Source organism: Diadema setosum, chromosome 3 (assembly GCF_964275005.1).
Source record: "Diadema setosum chromosome 3, eeDiaSeto1, whole genome shotgun sequence".
Classification (NCBI taxonomy): domain Eukaryota; kingdom Metazoa; phylum Echinodermata; class Echinoidea; order Diadematoida; family Diadematidae; genus Diadema; species Diadema setosum.
The window spans coordinates 35,604,250-35,624,318 of record NC_092687.1 but is presented as its reverse complement, the minus strand read 5'-3'; the positions used below and the strand labels follow the sequence as shown (position 1 = coordinate 35,624,318).

The 20,069-nt window shown below is 37.2% G+C and overlaps 1 protein-coding gene across 1 annotated transcript; it reads right to left on the bottom strand.

Annotated features, from left to right (window-relative positions):
* Positions 1-1,834: 1,834 nt before the first annotated feature.
* On the bottom strand, positions 1,835-19,941 carry LOC140246820 (uncharacterized). Its single transcript, XM_072326149.1, has 6 exons — positions 19,909-19,941; positions 19,113-19,530; positions 16,707-16,930; positions 8,244-8,288; positions 7,549-7,639; positions 1,835-2,919 (listed from the first exon to the last, which is right to left on the bottom strand). Exons 1-6 carry the CDS (start codon positions 19,939-19,941, stop codon positions 1,835-1,837), a joined length of 1,896 nt encoding a protein of 631 aa, XP_072182250.1.
* Between the last annotated feature and the right edge of the window lie 128 nt (positions 19,942-20,069).

Sequence of the window (20,069 nt, the reverse complement as noted above, 5' to 3'; positions counted from 1 at the left end):
GTCATCAATAACTTCTTTTAAAATATCTTTCAGCTGATGCACCCTAAAGAATGGTCGAGGTAGACGGGCATGTACTTACATTCATATAATTATTGAGTATTTTCTGTATTTTCTTTTTCTGTAATTTCTATTTTCATTTTGTTTAGGGGTCGTTGGCACTTCGTTCTCTTTATGTCATCTTTGCCTTCTGCATACACTTATATTTTGAATTATAATAACTATAACAAACATACAAATCTTGTTCCTTCCTGTCATTCAAATGATGAGAACAGTGTCAAACTCATAGCAGTCAAAAACTATGTGAAATGTGTGAGTAAAATATGATGTGTACGTGAGTGTGCAAGATATTTACAGGGCTCTATTTGTTGGTGTTTTTGTTGTTGCAAACTTCAGAGCAAAGCAAATTGACATGAACACATTCTGTCAATGTACCACTTGATTACCGCTGATAAAACAACAACAATATAACAAAATGGCCAGGTTCTCAGAATCACCTTCACATAGACGTCTGACCAGAACAATCACACTATTGCCGATTCCACTATTGGGATTAATCCAGTCCTGATGCAGGTTATTTTTTTTTAAAACCTCGTACTACATCTAGGCCTATTTAGTGGAGGGCAGGTAGGCTTCAAAAAGTATATCTTTTCCTCAAAGAGACAAGTTCATGCGAAATCACGGCAAGAATAAGAGAAAATGTTTTAAAATAGCACGTGCCATTAGAAAAAGGGAGTAATCATTGAAAAAATTAGGTACGAGGTACTTGCTACTTAAAGTCTTGTTCTGAGAATATTGCTGCTCTCTCATTTCCCGGCCTATATATTATGCTTGTGGAGTTTTGTCATAGCTATTTCTATTGTTCTGTCTTCTGACAATGGAGGAGTATTGCGTTTGTGCAGTTTGACAGTGACTATATGCTAACGTTTAGAGTTGTGCATATTTCCCTCGACCCCATACCACGCTACCAAATTCATTATGTGATACTAGACTCCGTCCGTCTGATACTTTCATTCCCAAAGTAAATCATTATCACTGATCATCCAGTGCAGTTCAAAATCCTGACACCGACATCTCACACCTTATGGTCCCCATGGTCATTCTGTTTCCCAAGTTTACCTCATGAATAGACCCTGTGTACGAGTAGGGTGAAATACACTACATAGAAGGATCACTCACTCAAATCTTACAATACACAGGAGAGGTTTGCTTGAAAACGCTTCACAGAGGGGTCAATGCAAGTGCAATACACTCACTGTGTATTCAATACGATGGCGATGTTTTTTAAAGTCTTCAGTGGGAAAATACAGCCTCATGAGCAACAGATATGCATAGGACATTTAGCAATCTTTGTTACGTATTTGCGACGCATGCTTCCCAAATCTATTCTGATATCTTGGAAGGAAATTATAACGATGCTTCATGGTGCTTGAAGCCAGGAGCTCCTGAGAAGGTGCATAAGGATTTGACTGCACTTTCACTTCTGGAAGTTAGATTTATCATTATTTATCACCCACTTCAAAGTATAAAGAGAAATACCAAAAATTTCCACTTCTTATCCTTCTAGATATAAACCTTGCTTAAACCGCTCCAAAAAAACAAACAACCAAAAAAACAACCAAAAAAACAAAACAAAAAACAAATAACAAACCCCGGATATATTTTGGTATGTTATTAAGACTTCAACCTGTATTAGCTTTACAGTGAACAATTTTCCAACTTTCGCATATGACAAAAATGAAAAATGGTAAGGGCATTTTACTTATTTCTAAACGTTTTATAGGAAAGTTTTTGTAATTCTTTCACCGTTTATTTATTTTGTGATTAGATTTCCTCCTTAAATTGTGTCAAATCTGTCCCATAGATTCGGATTACGGATAATGTTTAGCAAAAATGTCTCCAATGATTCATATGACATAATGTACCTCGACAATGTGATCTGTCGCCCACATGTTGCTACTTGCAGCATATTCATTTCATTTTGGGTTCCATTGAATGTCACTCGAATATTTCCGTTAAGTATATTACTTGACGTAATAAACCGTAGAAGAATAGCTAACTGGGAGGCTTCTAGCGCAAAAAGAAACTGTTTAAACCAATCTAGGACTTGGGTTTCCAAAACAGCTTGAGTCGGGTTGTCACTTAGATCGATCTGGAGCCTGTCAATAACATTTTCAGCGGTTGGAGTGAAGGAATTTAGAAGGAATGATATATTTTCATCTCTTGGAGGAGGAAACCACAATGTAGGGTGGGCAGACGATAGACCTTGTCTCATATGGTGTAAGGCATAAAAAGGGCTTTCAATTAGGACATGTCTTGCTATGGCTAAAGTCATTAAACGGATATTGCGGGGCCTGGGAATTGACGTTGAACCAAAGTGACACAAAATTGCTGATAGCCTGGTCATTAATGGTTCAGGAAATTCCATTTGGGATGGAATTGTGTTCACGGCTGTTGACAATGTTAATTCATCACTTGGGGAGAGAATGGATAAAAAACTACTTAACATTATCCCTGGTCCGGGCTCCCTACCAGTTAGAAGGAAAGATAATGTAGCCTCATTGATTCCTGTAGGGAGATAATCGCATAATATGAATCCATGACTTAGCATTCTTCCCAGGAGATGCCACGTGTGGAATGGAGGGTTGTACTGATAGGGTCCAACGCGGGGGTAAACTAATCTCCTACCCAAAAAATACATTTCCAAGGATGTATCCCAAAAGGAGGTGAAGAACTCTCTACTTAATCCTTCGAAATCTTCGCCCTCCTCGCCGTCGAAGGTTACATGAAGCGCATAGTGGTGCAGTCCTAACTCGTCGTAGAGTTGCAGCGCGTCAGCAACTATGGTATTTCGGGAAACTGTTATCCTCCGCGTGTCGCTGGACAAACGAAGACGTAGATAGGTCAGTCTCGTTTCCAAATCTGTCAAGATACAAAGAAAAGTGACTTGTAATGTTGTGCAGAATTTTGTCATCCACAATTTTCCTGTTCTAATGTGGGGAGTAATAGATGATACGCTTTTGCTATACTTATTCAATATGTATTAAGAATCACCACATGTTCCTATCTCACCGTCACTAGTACATGTAATATCAATCTATCCTCAACAAGGCATCATGCTTACCTCCAGTAAACATTTCCAATATCTTCTAGTATTCTTTTTGCCGCCGGCCTCCTTGAACTCACGATTATGAACACACTTAATGTTGTTATTATTAACATTATTATCTTTATTATCACTATGTTATTATGATTATTATGATTATTATTATTACTATGTTATGATGATGATGATTATTATATCATTATTATTTTTATCATTTTTATTTAATTACCATTATCATCATAATAAGTACATGTAGTAGTTGTAGAAGTAGTAGTAGTAGTAGTAGTAGTAGTAGTAGTAGTAGCGTAGAAACAGTCGTCTATTGTAATAAGCCATGTTATTGTTAACTGGAATAAAGGCCAGGGCTTTGAAGTGTACACACGGAAAGAGTAGTTGTGGAGTAGGCCTCGTTGCAGATTAGAGGCATTTTGACAAGAAACAGAGAGATCATACTGTGATGTCAACGAAACTGTGCGTGTGTGCGTGTTTGGGTTTTTTTTTTTTTTTTTTTTTTTTTTTTTTTTTTTTTTTTTTTTTTTTTTTTTTTGAGGGGGGAGCGTACAGGTCAGGTGGTAGAGATCCTCGACGGCACATTAAAGGGATCACATACTTTTGGTTCAAGTTTCTAACAGTTTTTTGGTGAGATAATGAGAAACCTCTCGTGAAATATGAAAGAGCATGTAATTGTACAAAGAATTCAACGTTTATTTGATTAAAATTGGTTTTGAAATGGCTGAGATATCCAAAAAGTGTTATTCTAATAAAGTGTGGGACCCACACTTTATTACGATTGCTTTGTTTTACTTTGTTTTCGGATGTGTCAGTCATTCCAAACCCAATTTCCATCAAATAAACTTTGAATTCCTCTTAAGATGGTATGCTCTGTACTGTATCACAAGTGTTTTCTTGGTATCTTGCAAAAAGTTCTCATCTCCACCAATACTGTTCCATCCATTAAAGTTTGATAGGGTGACCTTACTTCGAAGCTGTGAATGGAGTATATATAGCATCTACAATAACATAAAGGCCCTACACTGAATGGGTGATTCCATCATTATCAAAGGGATCGATACGTTTGGTTCGGATCTAACTTTGGGTTTCTAAGATTTTTGGTTGGATGATGTGAAACCTCTTCTGATATGATACCACTAGAGAGTGGGGGGGGGGGGGGAGTTGACTCCTAATTTGTTATCTTCGTAGTCGAAAAAAGTAAAAAGATAGAGCTAAGTTAGCATTACTTGATTTTTTTTGTTTGTATGAAGTGTTAGGTGCACGTGATATTGTGAAGAGAGATTTTTTAAATCAGTTTGTATAGTATGTTGTTATCACCAGGTTGACCACGGACAGTTTTTATGCCTTTTTGCATTATCAATCATGTTGCAATTGCATACATGAAAATATACACATTCTTAACATCTTATTGAAAAATCTATGACGGATTTTTCACCAAACCTGAAATAGCATCTTTAGGGTGATATCATCTTGTTTAAAAATATGTCCCCCCTAGTCGAAAGGGGGGGGGGGAGTTAAAGCTTCGGAGACACCCTTGGATCCGCCATAATTTAGGCCTAATTTGAAATATTAGCCATGAATGTCTCCATATCTTCACATCACTAACTTATATAGCTTTGTCTTTTTTTGGTTCGACTAAGAAGATGAAAAACTTTAAACTTTCAGACTGTAAGGACTCTGCGCTTCAACCCCCCCCCCCCCATCCCTCCCCCTTCGGCGGAGTAGGAAGGGAGGTTCATTTCAACAAATTAAGATTATATCATCATAAACATACTATTTGCCAAGTTTGGTGTAAAATCCATCATAGATTTTATGAGAAGATGCTGAAACTATAGAAAATTTCCCTCACCCCCCCCCCCCACCCCCTATCCCCATCAATGCACCCCCGGATCCGCCCTAATCAAACATGAAATTGCATGCAGTCATTAATGTCTTCATACCTGTAACTTAGCTCTATCTTTTCCGGTTGGACTAAGAAGATGAAAAATTCCAAACTTCATGGACTCTGAGTCTTCAACACCCCCTCCCTTCGGTGGTGCGAATCATAATTAACACCATAAAGATGGTGCCAAGTTTCGTATAAATCTGTCATTATTTTTTCAAGAAAATGCTAAAAATGTAGAAAATTCCCCTCCTTCCCCTCATCCCCCCCCCCCCCAAATGAGGGCACCCCTGGATTCGCTAACATGAAATATCAGTCATGAATGTTTCCATAGCTCTGACATCCGGTTTGACTGAGAAGATAATTTTTAGACTTTAGAGACTCTGAGGCTTCAATTGCCCCACTGGCCATCCACTCATCCCCCCATCGGTGTGTGTGTGTGTGTGTGTGTGTGTGGGGGGGGGGCTCATTATAACAAATTAAAATCATATCACCATAAACATACTATACGCCAAGTTTGGAGAAAATCCGTCAGAGATTTGTCGAGGAGATGATGAAAATGTGTACAATTCCCATCCTCTACCTTAGTCCCCCCCCCCCCCCCCGCCCAAATTACGGCACCCATGGATCCGCCATAATCTAACATATTAAGATTTCAGTCATTAATGTTTCCATAGCTCTATCCTTTTCCGTTTGAAGGAGAAGATTACAATTTTAGACTTTAGAGACTCTGAGGCTTCAACTCCGCCCCCTCCCCCTTCATCGATGTAGGGTGGGGGGGGGGCTCATTTTAAGAAATTAAAATCATATCAGCATAAGGATACTATACGCCAAATGCGGTGAAAGTCCGTCATAAATTTTTCAAGAAGATGCTGAAAATTTGGACAATTCCCATCCTCTCCCTCACCCCTCCCGCTCTACTCACTGAGCCAACACATCGGTGCAATTCTGTCAGACAACGAGATTTATACTTATACCATCGGAACGTCATACCGTTAGGAGTAGGCCTGTACTACATGATTTTTATATTTCACGGCGAGACATTTTAGAATTCCCGGCATTCTTACAATTCTCATCCCGGATTTTTTAAACAAATTACGGCGTTTTTACAAAACCCGGCTCCACACTCCTCATTTTTTGAAGTTATTTAGTCAAGGGTAATGATAACTACAAGCGGATGACACCTTCAGCACTCATGTGCATATTCGTATCATCTGTTTGAGCACGAAAAAAAAAGAATACCTAAATGTTGACAATCACTTCGCACAATCATAAATGTAATACTAGTAGTTTGTATGACATTTCGATCTCAAATTTAGTTTAAAAGTTTCGTTCTCGTTGTTTTGACATTTACTCTCATAATGTGCATAGAGGCCTACCAGCATTACTCGCATTGTACAAGGAAACGGAAATTCCATCAGGAGGTCGACTGTCTCGTTAAAGGGGATGGATAGTAACCGATCAGTGGGAATCAGTGGGAATGCTGGGGGCTATTTTTTCTAATCCTTGTGGGATTCATTTAAGAGTACATTATATATCTATTGTGTAAAAATTATTTGCTTCAGAACGGTCTCATATTCAAGTAATGTGCAGTTTAATGCCCTGTCACTGTACACTGTACAGGCATGCGAACATGGAAACATTAAGCTGCACATTACTTGAATATGAGACCATTCTGAAGCAAAATATTTCCATACAATAGATGATATATAATGTGCTCTTAAATTAATCCCACAAGGATTGGAACAATCATCCCCAGCATTCCTATTGATTCCCACTGATCAGTTACTGCCATCCCCTTTAAAAATACCTTGGCGAGATGATGACGTTTGAATGGCAGTACCGCGATTCCTTGATAATATCAGGGAGGTGACCTCCCTGATGATATGAATGGTTACAGATAATTGAAGTTCTGAGTGACGTTCTGCCATTAGCCAGGGAGGACGAGTTTATAACCTCCCTGCATTTTCTGACTCAAAAGGAGTCTGTGATTGGTGAGAAACAGTAGAGAGGGAGAGGGTGAGAGAGAGAGAGAGAGAGAGAGAGGGGGGGGGAGGGGAGGGGGAGGGAGGGGGGGGGGGGGGGGGGCGGATAAGCGGCGAACGCCGAGCCCTTCTCATCCTCTGTGATGTAAAAGAATAGTTTACGGTTTTCCTCTGCAGTAATTACCGTGATCACATTTTTTATTAGTCGTGCTTTTTTGCAGATCACTCCCCATTAGTTTGTTCCATAACCATCTATCAAACGCTATACACAGAAATTCACATATCTATACACATTACGCATACATATTGTTCCTTATAGGACAACTTCAATGTAGTTCCCTCTGAAATTGATTCTTCTTTCAACATGCAACGTTAATAATTGTATTTTCCTCTAATCTGAAGTCATAATTGTGTTTAAGCTGCATCTAGTCATTTTTTTTTACCAAACAATCGCAGTACTAGTATAAGCCCACCAATTTTCTGACTTAGTGCTTCTTACATTTTAGAAAAAAAAAAAGAAATGGGACGTCATGCGTGCAAGCTCCTCCAAGGAAACAATGACGTACCTTGCACTCTTTCTACAGGTGTGGCAGCTGAGTGATGACTTATCTCGGGACGATTTCCCGCGCCATGACTATTTGTACCCGCAAGTGAAATCTATTGGATGCAATAAAAATAGATAGTTCCTGGGATAAGTAAGTTATGAATTCATCAAAATTGTAAAACATACTAAAAACTTGTTTCAAGGAAGACGTTTACAAGCATTCATCATAACAGTACATAAGCCATAGTGGTTGAAACTGATTCTTTGTTGTTGTTGATTCTTTTTAAGGTTGAACCGCATTTAACATTTCGTTTGGGGAAAAAAAAATCAACATTAAATTTCTTCTCTCCGGCTGTGTGGAAGTAATGACGAAAAAAAAAACGAAAAAGAAAACAACAACATTGGTTCAACAAGGCATGAAGTGACTCAGAATATATACGATTCAATTTGTGAACGAGGAATTAATTTACGGTATATCTATAAGTTGTTAGCATCCATTTTTGATTGCATGAGGAACAGCAAAGAAATACAAACCTTGAATTGCTACAGAAAGTGCGATGATATCATATCATGGCAGTCTGTATTAGGCAAACTTGTCAATTTCAAAAGCAACTTGCTAAAAATTTCACTAATAGTACAAACATTTAGAAATGGATTTTGAACTTAGAATTAATTTTGCACAAAAAAAAAGATAATTCAAATTGACGACAGTCTTACCTCGACATCACTGTCGTCGTCAGAATTAGTAATGATAGATGTGCCCTGTAGTAAAAACGAAAGGAAAAGAAAAGAAACGTGTTTAAATAAAACTTTATTCATTCTACCGTATTATTTAATTTGTTTACATATTTTAGCTTATGCATAATAAATTGTTCTTGATTATATGTTTTACTTTGATAATTTTTGTTACTCCAAAAGTTTATTAATCCAAAAGAGCATTAATATAAATTTCGTATTTCAAGAAGGTTTAAGAGATAGAGTTCCAGCTGTTAGTAATTATTCGAAACAGCTGTCGGCATTTTCCTGATGCGTAAAAAACTCCACAGTACAAGAATTTGTACCTGTTTGAGGGTTCATTTTGAAAGTTAATATTGAAGTCGGCTATTTAATGTGCGTTAATTTTTTTCAAATAGAATGGAATTTCTGTAATGTGATAAGTACATCCTCAAAGGATTATGTACAGAAGTGTAGACCTAAGCTTTGTCTCGTGAAAATATTTGAATTTGAACACTCTTGAATACCGATTTTTTTTAACGTCTTTCGGATCATCTTTGACAAAATAATGACACTGATATGGTATAAACGTATAATTCATTCATTTAATAATGCCAGATTAGCGTACATACATGTTAAGTAGAGTAATTCTGACATTATTTCAGCAATCTTTCATATTTTTTCACCCCGTTTCTGCTCGTATTTATGCGTACCACCAATGTCTTATCACAAGGGACGGCGAAAATTAATTCCCATAATAAAGCCGTATCTTCCTCTGAGAATGACAGCTATGATTGTCTTCCTACCCGTGCAGCGACTTCAGTTTAACATTTCTGAGTGGCAGCTTTCTATCGACGTGGCATTAAAGGAAATAGGACTGCTGCTAGTTCATCTGTTTAGTCTTCATAACCAAACGCAGTATTCCGTACACCTATCGAATACGTATAATTCGTTAATCAGAACATTTGTGGATAGCATTCAGATGGTAATGATAATAGAAGGTACGGAAATCGGAGAATAATGCCACCAGAGAGGTGAGTAGAGACTTCTCACCTCCATGCTGCAACTAAATTTAGGAATGACAAATCATGTTCTGTTTTCGGAGTAACGAACCTGTGGATAAATAAACCTTATATCACTTTCGGATTAATGAGCCGTCAGGAATAGGAGACAGTCTGAGTAACAAACATTGCATTTTCGTATTTGTTCAACATCAAAGTGCTACCATTGTACGTTTATTTTTATCATATAACAATGATATCTGCCAAGGTACAATAAACCAACAAAAAAAAAAGTTAAGGTGTTCACATACAGGGATGGGTATCTAAATTCATTATCATCTGATCCTCAGAATATGGTTCCCGAAACTGACGAGCTATTAGTATAGAAGAACAAGAACAGAGTGAAAAAGAAAGTCAGTCAGTAGAAATTGTGGATTATTAACTTGTTGTTGATAATCATATTTTGTTTGTTTGGTGTGGAAGTCTATCATTTGAGGACACTGTGGTTATTTATTACAGACCGTTGGTAGGAGAGTAAATTGACAGATGTAAATATGATAGCCGCATCATGTGGAAGGGGAGAATTGACTATAGGAAAATAAGACCCGATGATTTTTTTTTTTCGGAAATACAATTCCGGAAAACGATGCATTGTTAAGACAAACTCTCAATCAAAGAATAACTCGAAAACGTATAAACTTCACTGAGAACACGCTGGGTAGAGATGCATACGGAATGAAAGCAGCAAAGAAGCAGAAATGAATAGCTGAATCAATGGAAAAAATATCCAGCAATAAGGTTCATGTTGTATTCACTATCAAATCATGAAGTACACAACTCACGAATGCTGGCAATGATTCATCCGATCTCGCTGTAGTCAGAGGACGAGCAGTGCTACTTTCAGAGGAAGATGGATTTCTGGCTGTGATAAGTGACGATGCGGTGGTAACTGTGTATGGTGCTGACGTGGTAATAAGTGTAGTCGCAACAGTTGGAGTTACTACAGTCTCGTTTAAAAGTTCCTGCGATAAAAAAATGTATGTAAATAAGGGCCGAAGGATTTCTATCTGTAAGTGACGATGCATTGGTAACTGTACATGGTGCTGACGTGGTAACTGTAGGTGGTGTAGTTGTAAATTACAGTCTGGTTTAAAAGTTCTTGTGATGAAAAAAGGTAAACACACATGTGTTAGGTTCAAGTAACAAAGTAGGCATTGTAGAAATGTAATGGTTTGACTATTTGAGCTGTATAAAGTAATATATCTCGGCTTTTATTACACGGCAACACATTCATTAGTTGTATAAAAACATTAAATTGTGTTTCTTTCTCATTAAGGACACGTGGTTTTCATATAGGAGATGTTATAATAGACCGGCATATAGCGGTTGATAGTAGTAACGAGCCACAACGGACTAAATTAGCCAATACGTGACTGATTTATTGAAATAAAAAAGAACCTAAATGATAATTATGTTCACTGATATTTTCATCACATCAAAACATGAAGTGCAAAACTCACAATTACTGGCAATGATTCATCCGATCTCGCTCTAGTCAGAGGACGAGCAGTGTTAGTTTGAGAGGAAGATGGATTTCTGGCTGTGATAAGTGACGATGCGGTGGTAACTGTATATGGTGCTGACGTGGTAAGTGTAGGTGGTGTAGTCGCAACAGTTGTAGTTACTACAGTCTCGTTTAAAAGTTCCTGCGATAAAGTAAAGGTAAACACACAGGTGTGATGTTCCAGTAACACAGTAGGCATTGTAGAAAAGTAATGGTTAAAATCTATTCCAGCTGTATAAAGTAATATGTGGGCAATTCCGCGGTAACGGAATTACAAATCAGAGAATTTTGGCTCATATTCTTTCACCCCGTATACTGGATTGATTACTTTGCCTTCTCTTGATACATTTAAAAAATTCAGAGGTACTCACACTGTCACCCCAAATACAAATTTGTTAAATGTTCTCACTTGGTTGGTTACAAAGGAGGTCTATGTGAGATGGTAACGGAATTACCAGAAAATTGAGTCACAACTTCAACTCTGACTTTGGGAGTTGTTTCTCTGAATTCTATAATTCTATACACTATAGGTTGTTCTCTGATTTTATCTTTGCTTGTGTCAAATTCAATTTAGTTGTTTGGTTTTTCAAGTATTTCATTACATTTTCCCAGCAACAGGCTTTTCCCCTGTAAAGTCAGCGGTAACAGAATTACACAAATGGTAACGGAATTACGCCTTCTGAAATACACTGGAGAAAATACACATTCTTGGTACTCATGTATTCTGAAATGTCTTGATAAAGATTGTTTATGCCTGAGCTATAATATAACATCAAAATAAGTACTTTCTAGCCTTTAACCTTGAACTGCTACAAGTGTATAGGTGCCAAATGAGTTTTTGTGGTCGAAAAAACCCCCATAAAATGTTCATGCTAACGGCTGTGATTTGAAGTTGTAACTATGTCAATCAAGATCTCGTAACTTGTAAGTACCACATCCATCAAAATTTGTTTACTTTCAAGTTAAGAATTTCACACTCTGCAGGTAAATGACATCTAAGACACATGGTAAAGGATTTGCGCTAGAATAGCCCTACACAAGTACAATTCTATAAATCCAGTCAACAATACTAAAACTTTCTTTTATTTCTTTTGTTGATATCATGCAAGACAGATTTCTCTGTTTTCTTCTTCCTAACTATGCCAATAATCGATAATATTTGTGAATTACTTACAAGTATTGTACATAGATATTATGTGTACATGAACAAGAAAATAATTAAAAAAAAACTGTCCAGATTGACACTGCATTCAAATCTAACTCAAAAAGTGCCAATTTACAGTGCAAGAGCACAGTGTGCAGCCCCATCATTGAACACAATGTTTAATATTAAAGATGAACACAAAGGATGCTTGAAACTTTTAATTTGTTAAGTGAAAAGATGCAGTTATGGTTCAGTAACAGATATAACAAATTATGATTGAATCATAAATTGAAAAGAACATTTTCTTATATGATTATGGTACTGCACCAGTGTTCAATCATTATTATTTCTATGTTGTGGCTTAGGCCTATACTGATCATTAAAAACTTGTGACATTTTACTAATGAACTTACTACTTACTACTGAAGTTGCCCCGTCGTATATAATGTGCATAATTTGATGATTCCCTTACAGTGTAATTAAGCCCACCAAATAAAATAAACTAAACTAAAATGAAATATAATACAGCAGAAAAACTTAAACAAACTACGACTTTTTGAACCATTTAGAGTGAGTCCACCAAATTCTGTTAATTCATAGAAAGGTAAGAGGGCCTCTTTTATCCATTTGCAGCTCACTGTGTTAGGGTCAGATTAATCAACCTGTGAATAATGTTACCATTTACTTCTGAACACACAAAATTTCCAAATGGCGTCTTCAGAAACACGACAGTGATTTGATCATTGACTGTAATCATGACTTGGCCTATAAATTTCCTGAGTTTCCTGTCTCTGTCTTTCTTCTTTGACTCTCATCCTGAATGTTGCCATATATTTATTCACAAGAAGTGTGCATCTTCTCTTTTGCAGTAAGTTGTATTTTGACTGCCTGAAAGCAAATGATAAAATACACTGTTATGTCACTTGTATGAAACTGGATTGTGAAGCAGATGGTAACATGAAGAGTAAAGGTAGAAGCAGAAGCCCATTGACTTTAATATTTAATATCTTCTTAGGACGGGAAACTATAGGCCTAAATGTTATATTTTAGAGCTGTATCACAATTACTGATTGGGTAAATGTTCATCACAAATGGTGTTTTTGTCTTTATTCCTTTTAAAAGGAAAGGATTAAAGAACAAATTTCAAAGGGTAGCAGATGTTCTGTATCAAATGGGCATGAAAATCGAAATAAATGTCTCTGTGGAGGAAAGATCAAAGAAACGGATGAAAGAAGGTCATAGCCTACACTTACCATTAAAGATAAAGGACTTGAGGATGAAAACAGGACATGTTCAATAAAAGGTCAGACTATCGACTGGTGATAATAAAGCCTTTATACAGAAAGATCAAAGGTGTCACATTCGGTGGGCATCCTGTGTCAAATAATTTCTTGATCTTTCCTCACAAAAATTATCCTGTTCATTTCTCTCTGTCAGTAGCAGCGCTCTCTTTTCCTTTTAAAGAAATTGTATGTCCTTCCTCTTCTTTCTAACCTTTGTTCAATTTATGCTGCATCACACCCATTCAATAGTCCCTCATCACTATACTTGGATTTTGTATGAAACCATCAGACTTTTTAGCAAGAAAATATACATTGATATAGATCTCAGAATTCAGTATGATTTTTAACATTTGAGAATGAGTATCTGTAGCAAACCTTATAAAATTATCAGTTAGCACAGTCTCCATGTAATTATTGTACATGAGAAAAGGTGAAAGAAGGCAAGAGACTTTCAGCACAAGAAGTCTTGTCAAGCGTGTACCCTGATGTCAGGACTCACTGTCAGAGGCATCCAGCTATGCTGATTCATATCAGTGTATCATACCATACATATATTTCAACTTCCACTCCTTTACTGCCAATCACTAACTCTGTTAAGTTCAATGGTAATGCCCTGAAGCTATATCATGAACAGTTCACATACATATTGGCACGAAAGTAGGTTATGTCATTCTTTTCCACATTAGATGTGCGTGTAATTCCGTTACCATGTAATTCACAATTACCACAATTACAGAAGAACTGAAGGAGATATTTCACAAAAGGTACTGTGAGTTTTCAGGGAGTCACATGTAGAGAAAAAATTTACAAGGGGAGAAAAAAATGAGTGATTAGTTTGTTCAGGAGAAATTTTTTTTTGAATTTTATGCCAACGGAATTACGTCAATTTATCAGTAGATTTTGAAAATTTCTCCAAAAAAATATCATAATGAGAGTGACTGAATGCTTCATTAAATGTGATTGTTGAAGCATAGGAAGAAAGATGTGGAAGTATGCATAAAGCAGAGAGATATTTAAGTTGTTTCATTTTAAATTTTCATCCAATATTATAAAATTTTAGTTAAATATAGTAGATAGTCTTCCAACTTTAAAAGTGTGTACAACAAAAATGAGGAAAGTTATTGGAAAAGGGTTTTTTGTTTCCGTAAATACAACAATCCGTCTGTACGAGAAAATTAAATTTCTGAGCATTTACTTAACTTTGAATTTTGCTTTTTTTTGCCCGTCCCATACGGAATTGCCCATATCTCGATTTTTATTACATGACACCACATTCATTAGTTGTATAAAAACACCAAATTGTGTTTCTTTCTCATTGAGGACACGTGGTTTTTATATAGGAGATGTCATGATAGACCGGCATATAGCGGTTGATAGTAGTAACGAGCCACAACGGACTAAATACGCCAATACGTGACTGATTTATTGAAAAAAAAAAGAACCTAAATGATACTAAAAACTTTCATCGGCTGGGGATGATAAATAATTAAATGACTGAGCTTCAGCCCGCCTTGAATTGTAGAGGGCAAGCTTTCGTCCTCTCCTGAGGACTTTCTCAAGCGTTATCACCTTCACCAATCTATGGTCCAGTGATTAATAAAGACAGGCAACGGCAGCAAGACAACACTCCACTGCATAAGGCTTGAGAAAGTCCTCAGGAGAGGACGAAAGCTAGCCCTCTACAATTCAAGGTTGGTTGAAGCTCAGTCATTTAATTAACCTAAATGATAATTATGTTCACTGATATTTTCATCACATCAAAACTCACGATTACTGGCAATGATTCATCCGATCTCGCTCTAGTCAGAGGATGAGCAGTGCTAGTTTGAGAGGAAGATGGATTTCTGGCTGTGATAAGTGACGATGCGGTGGTAACTGTATATAGTGCTGACGTGGTAAGTGTAGGTGGTGTAGTCGCAACAGTTGTAGTTACTACAGTCTCGTTTAAAAGTTCCTGCGATAAAGAAAAGGTTAACACACAGGTGTGATGTTCCAGTAACACAGTAGGCATTGTAGAAAAGTAATGGTTAAAATCTATTCCAGCTGTATAAAGTACTATATCTCGGTTTTTATTACATGGCACCACATTCATTAGTTGTATAAAAACATTAGATTGTGTTTCTTTCTCATTAAGGACACGTGGTTTTTATATAGGAGATGTCATGATAGACCGGCATATAGCGGTTGATAGTAGTAACGAGCCACAACGGACTAAATACGCCAATAAATGACTGATTTATTGAAAAAAAAAAAGAACCCAAATAATAATTATGTTCACTGATATTTTCATTACATTCAAACATGAAGTGCAAAACTCACGATTACTGGCAATGATTCATCCGATCTCGCTCTAGTCAGAGGATGAGCAGTGCTAGTTTGAGAGGAAGATGGATTTCTGGCTGTGATAAGTGACGATGCGGTGGTAACTGTATATGGTGCTGACGTGGTAAGTGTAGGTGGTGTAGTCGCAACAGTTGTAGTTACTACAGTCTCGTTTAAAAGTTCCTGTGATAAAAAAGGTAAACATACAGGTGTGAGGTTCGAGTTACACAGTAGAAATGTTAAGGCTTAAATTTCTTCCAGCCTTATAAAGTAATGCATCTGAGTATTTACAGTGCACCACTGTCATGACTAGGAAAACAACAATCGTTTACTGTCACATTGATTTTCTGTTAAAATTATGCAAATAATTTCCATGAGTTTACTATGGCTGATGAAACGTTACAACAATCATCAGAACGGTTCCTTAGGGCTTGCAAGATACAAAACTGAGAATACTACCAGACAAAAATTGTCACGATATTACACAGTATACACCGTCGAAATAAATTGACTGAAGAGGTATATCATTGAAGAATATCTATGAAAGCCAGTGGGGTGAATGTACAACTTTTATTCATGAACCCACAATGTCCACAACAGTCACAGACATTGCAAAACCATTATAGTACCATAGTTTTCGTTATTAGGTTCTCTGTTTAGTAAGACTCAAACATTTTCACCTCGGGACGTTAATGATACAATACACAGTCTGCCTTTCAGAAGGTCTCCACATTTCATGTTTCTAAAATTGCCTTGTGTACTCTTTTAAATAGATCGCTATATCTTGCCATATTCCATCGGTTGTATCATGATTTTTGTGTTTGAGATGTGAAACAATCGAATCAAGTGAAATCAACATTATGATTGTCTAGTAATAAAGTGTCTATGGTCTAATTGAAATATACAAAAATTATGAGCATAATAATATAAAAGGGCAATTTCATTCACAGAGACTCTTATGCGAAATTCGACACGGTCTCGAGTATTTATGGATATGTTTGCATTTTTTTTTTTGTCGACAGCATCAACAGGCTAGCTATGAAACGGTCCCAGTTTAGTATGAACAAGGGCGCAAATATACAAAATATAGCTCGAACAGGGATTATTCATACCAAATAAAGGAAAACAAGTTGTGTTGAGATGTAGACTTACTATTTCGTCATGGGGAATCAAAATTATTCGTCCTGAAAATCTTCTTCCAAGATGTTCATAGATTGCTGTTGGGTTATTAACGTCATCAGGAAGATTCTCAAGCCGTCGATTCCTGCATGTAGCCAGAGAATATCCACCCTGGAGCTGAGGAAATGTGCTAATAATCAGATTTCGAAACTCGTCGGGACTAAGGTTCCTCCGCACTCTGTTTATCGTTCTTTCCCCTATAATCATTTTTGGAGAGCCAGAGAGATAGGAATGGAAGATGTGAAACAGGGAAAATAGCAAACAGTTTCCACTCTCATCAGCACTTTACGCATGAATGAACACATATGTCTTGCTGTTCCACGGTACACATTAAAGTACCGAAATTCAATAATGAAAACGTTATAAGCTCAGTCAAAAAAACTAAGAGAATGAAAAAAAAAACTGTATAAGAAACACACATTGATTTGCAGAAAATGAATATGCGATCCCTATCTTTCAAGCCCTATAAAGATAAAGAAACCCTAAAAGTAACGGCTGAATCTTCTGTCAAATCCAAGTTTAGATTATGTTCTTTCATTGTGTCTCTTATGTTAACTGTGTCTTGCGTTAAAATAAGTGTGTTTATGTTTTCTTAAAGTGTATCTTTTACATCAATATCATCATTTCTTCTTTTTTGACACTGTTTGTTTTCCTAACTTGAAAAATAATAGACATCCATTATGCCTAAACTTTTCATTTGTATATATTGACCCACCATATAGGCCTAGGCACTGATATCTATGCTATCTCAAAATATATCATGTATATAATGAATTTTATCGAAATCTGCTATGAAACTGGACCCAATGACTACAAAAATTGTAGAAAATCTATCTTCATTTGCAGGGTGAAATTATATGGGCCTATAAATCGCTTCCTTATCAGTATGTACGTTTGTAGTTTTCTGCTTTCATACACTACATGAAATCAAAACATGTAGTAGAATAACGTGAGATTGCAAGAGCAACATGAGCTTTCTGTTAGATCCCTACATTACATCATGTTTCTCATACCAGTTTCATGAACATCATAATGCGGATAATACCCCAATGCTTATAATCGGGACCAGAGTATGATCCACTATACTTGACGTTGGTATTATCGGATCACAATGTTCGCATTAACTCGAACCAACTTAACAGTTTGACAACGCTATTATATCATAAAGGTCAGCCCCACTCATCCCATTTTATTGTAAGGGCATACGCAGCGTAGGCATCCGTCTTTTCTGTCATTTCTGGGATAAGAAAAACTAAAACAAACCCAGCAGTCTTAGAAATCATGAACACAAAAGTACTTTTATCGAATGCCAATGCACTACTTTTAAATCATAGAACAGATGATTGCGGGATGTAGGGCCTATTCGTGGTAGTGGTATCACTGTTTGCATCCCTTTCATAGACAATTAGAGTTTCATAATTTTATGTCATGTATTACAATGTAATAAATCTGGTTAGATGATCACGAACAACATTTTAGGCCTAAAATTTGAAAACTTGACCCGTCTATTTTGTACAATAATGATTGTGTGATCACAGGGACGAATCCTTCTTTGTTCTTCAAGTGTGCTATGCACTTGTTTCCCAAACACACAGATTATTATGAACCTACAACCAATTCTTTCTTTTTATAATGAGAAAGGCCTTCAATTGACATTTAACCATGAAAAGGATTGGGAGTCAATTGTCAGAAAATATGGCATTTTCTTTTTCAAAACGCAATGTGACCGCATCCATTCCAACCCTTGGATACAAACATGTTTACGTCCAATGAGAAATAATACATAACTTGTTCGCAGCCAGGGTATAAAGATGAATACATTCCAGAGTGAATTAATGAGATTCAAAAACAAAAGACACCATTTCATGCCATTCGATGCTCATACCATTCTAACTCTATAGGTTGTGAGCAGTACCGTATGCAGTCATATCCCAGTGCCGCGTCAGAATTTTGTTGAATAAAAGTCCCAAATGATTTTCAGAATGTGCATACTGACAAATCCTTCGTCTTGGGAGACTCGCCCACGCTATCAATCACAATCGATGTTCCCGCCAAATTATGCACGTGTATGCCTCGGCGGCTTACTTCCCCTGTACTGTGCAAGATGCTAGAAAGGTTTTGTAATCTTGGGAGACACGCCCACACTGTCAATCACATTCTATATTCCCGCCAAATTATACACGTATTGAATGCCTCGGTGGGTTACTCCTGTAATGTGTAATATTAGTGCTAGTACAAAAATATGCATTTTTATGGCATGTGAATATACTTGTCTGTCCGTTGGTTGTATACTACAACAGCAAAGGCTAATTAAGTTGGGTTTCTATGTAATATTGCGCGTGAATTTGACTGAAATTTCACTGAATTTGTTTTATTTACCCAAGCCACGTGCGCTAAGGCGAGCCACGGCCCTCCGATCCGGAAATACATGTCGATCCCTCTCTAAAGCCAGTAGGTGAAGCCGACACGAGCTTGCCCGACATGGACCTCGCTTCACTGGCCTTGGAGGTCTGGTCCGCCGTGGCTGCTGAAAAATATCCTCCAGCTCCTCATCCAGCCCCACCCCAGCACCTCGGAGGGCGCTGATGCAATTTTGCACCCTCGATGCGAAATCAGCATTTGGCATTTCATCGTGCTGATGGTGGGGCTGGTGGGGCTGGTGAGGCTGCTGTGGCTGTTGTGGATGGTCCTGTTGTGGTTGTTGTGGCTGTTGAGGCTGTTGTGGCTGTTGTGGCTGGTCCTGTTGCTGCTGTTGTGGCTGCTGCTGCTCCATGGGCAGACTGCCGGCAGAGCTGAGCTGAAACAATCATTGAAATCAAGTATCATTAGAGTGAAGGCGTTAAAATCAATATGTACACTCGTATAAGAAAGTGTCAACTTGTGATATGGGGCGTTTTTCGGCATAAATTTATGCTTACGATACATATTCATCATTGCATTACATTAAAATTGAAACTCGAACAATTTAAATTCTTTATTTGTTGACAGGCAGGCTATTAAATTGCGCCGTGCAATCATTGTCCTCTTAACCTTCTGAGGTAATAAGAAAAGTAGTTCTTAAAAAAAATTTTCAGGCATATTACCCTATGCACAAAAGAGTAGACTCGTGCATACCAACTGAAGTGACAATATTCACAACGACAGAAATCATATTTTCATTGCAGCTCTAACTTACCAAAATTATACACAGGAAGAGCCTCTGCAACATGACGATTTTCGGATCTATAATCACTAATAAGATACACACTCGCCTCGGACTGACCTGCCCGTTTTCAAAATCTCCGCGCAGAATGACTAAACTGTTTTGATTGGCGAAAATGCAGAATTTGCTCGTAG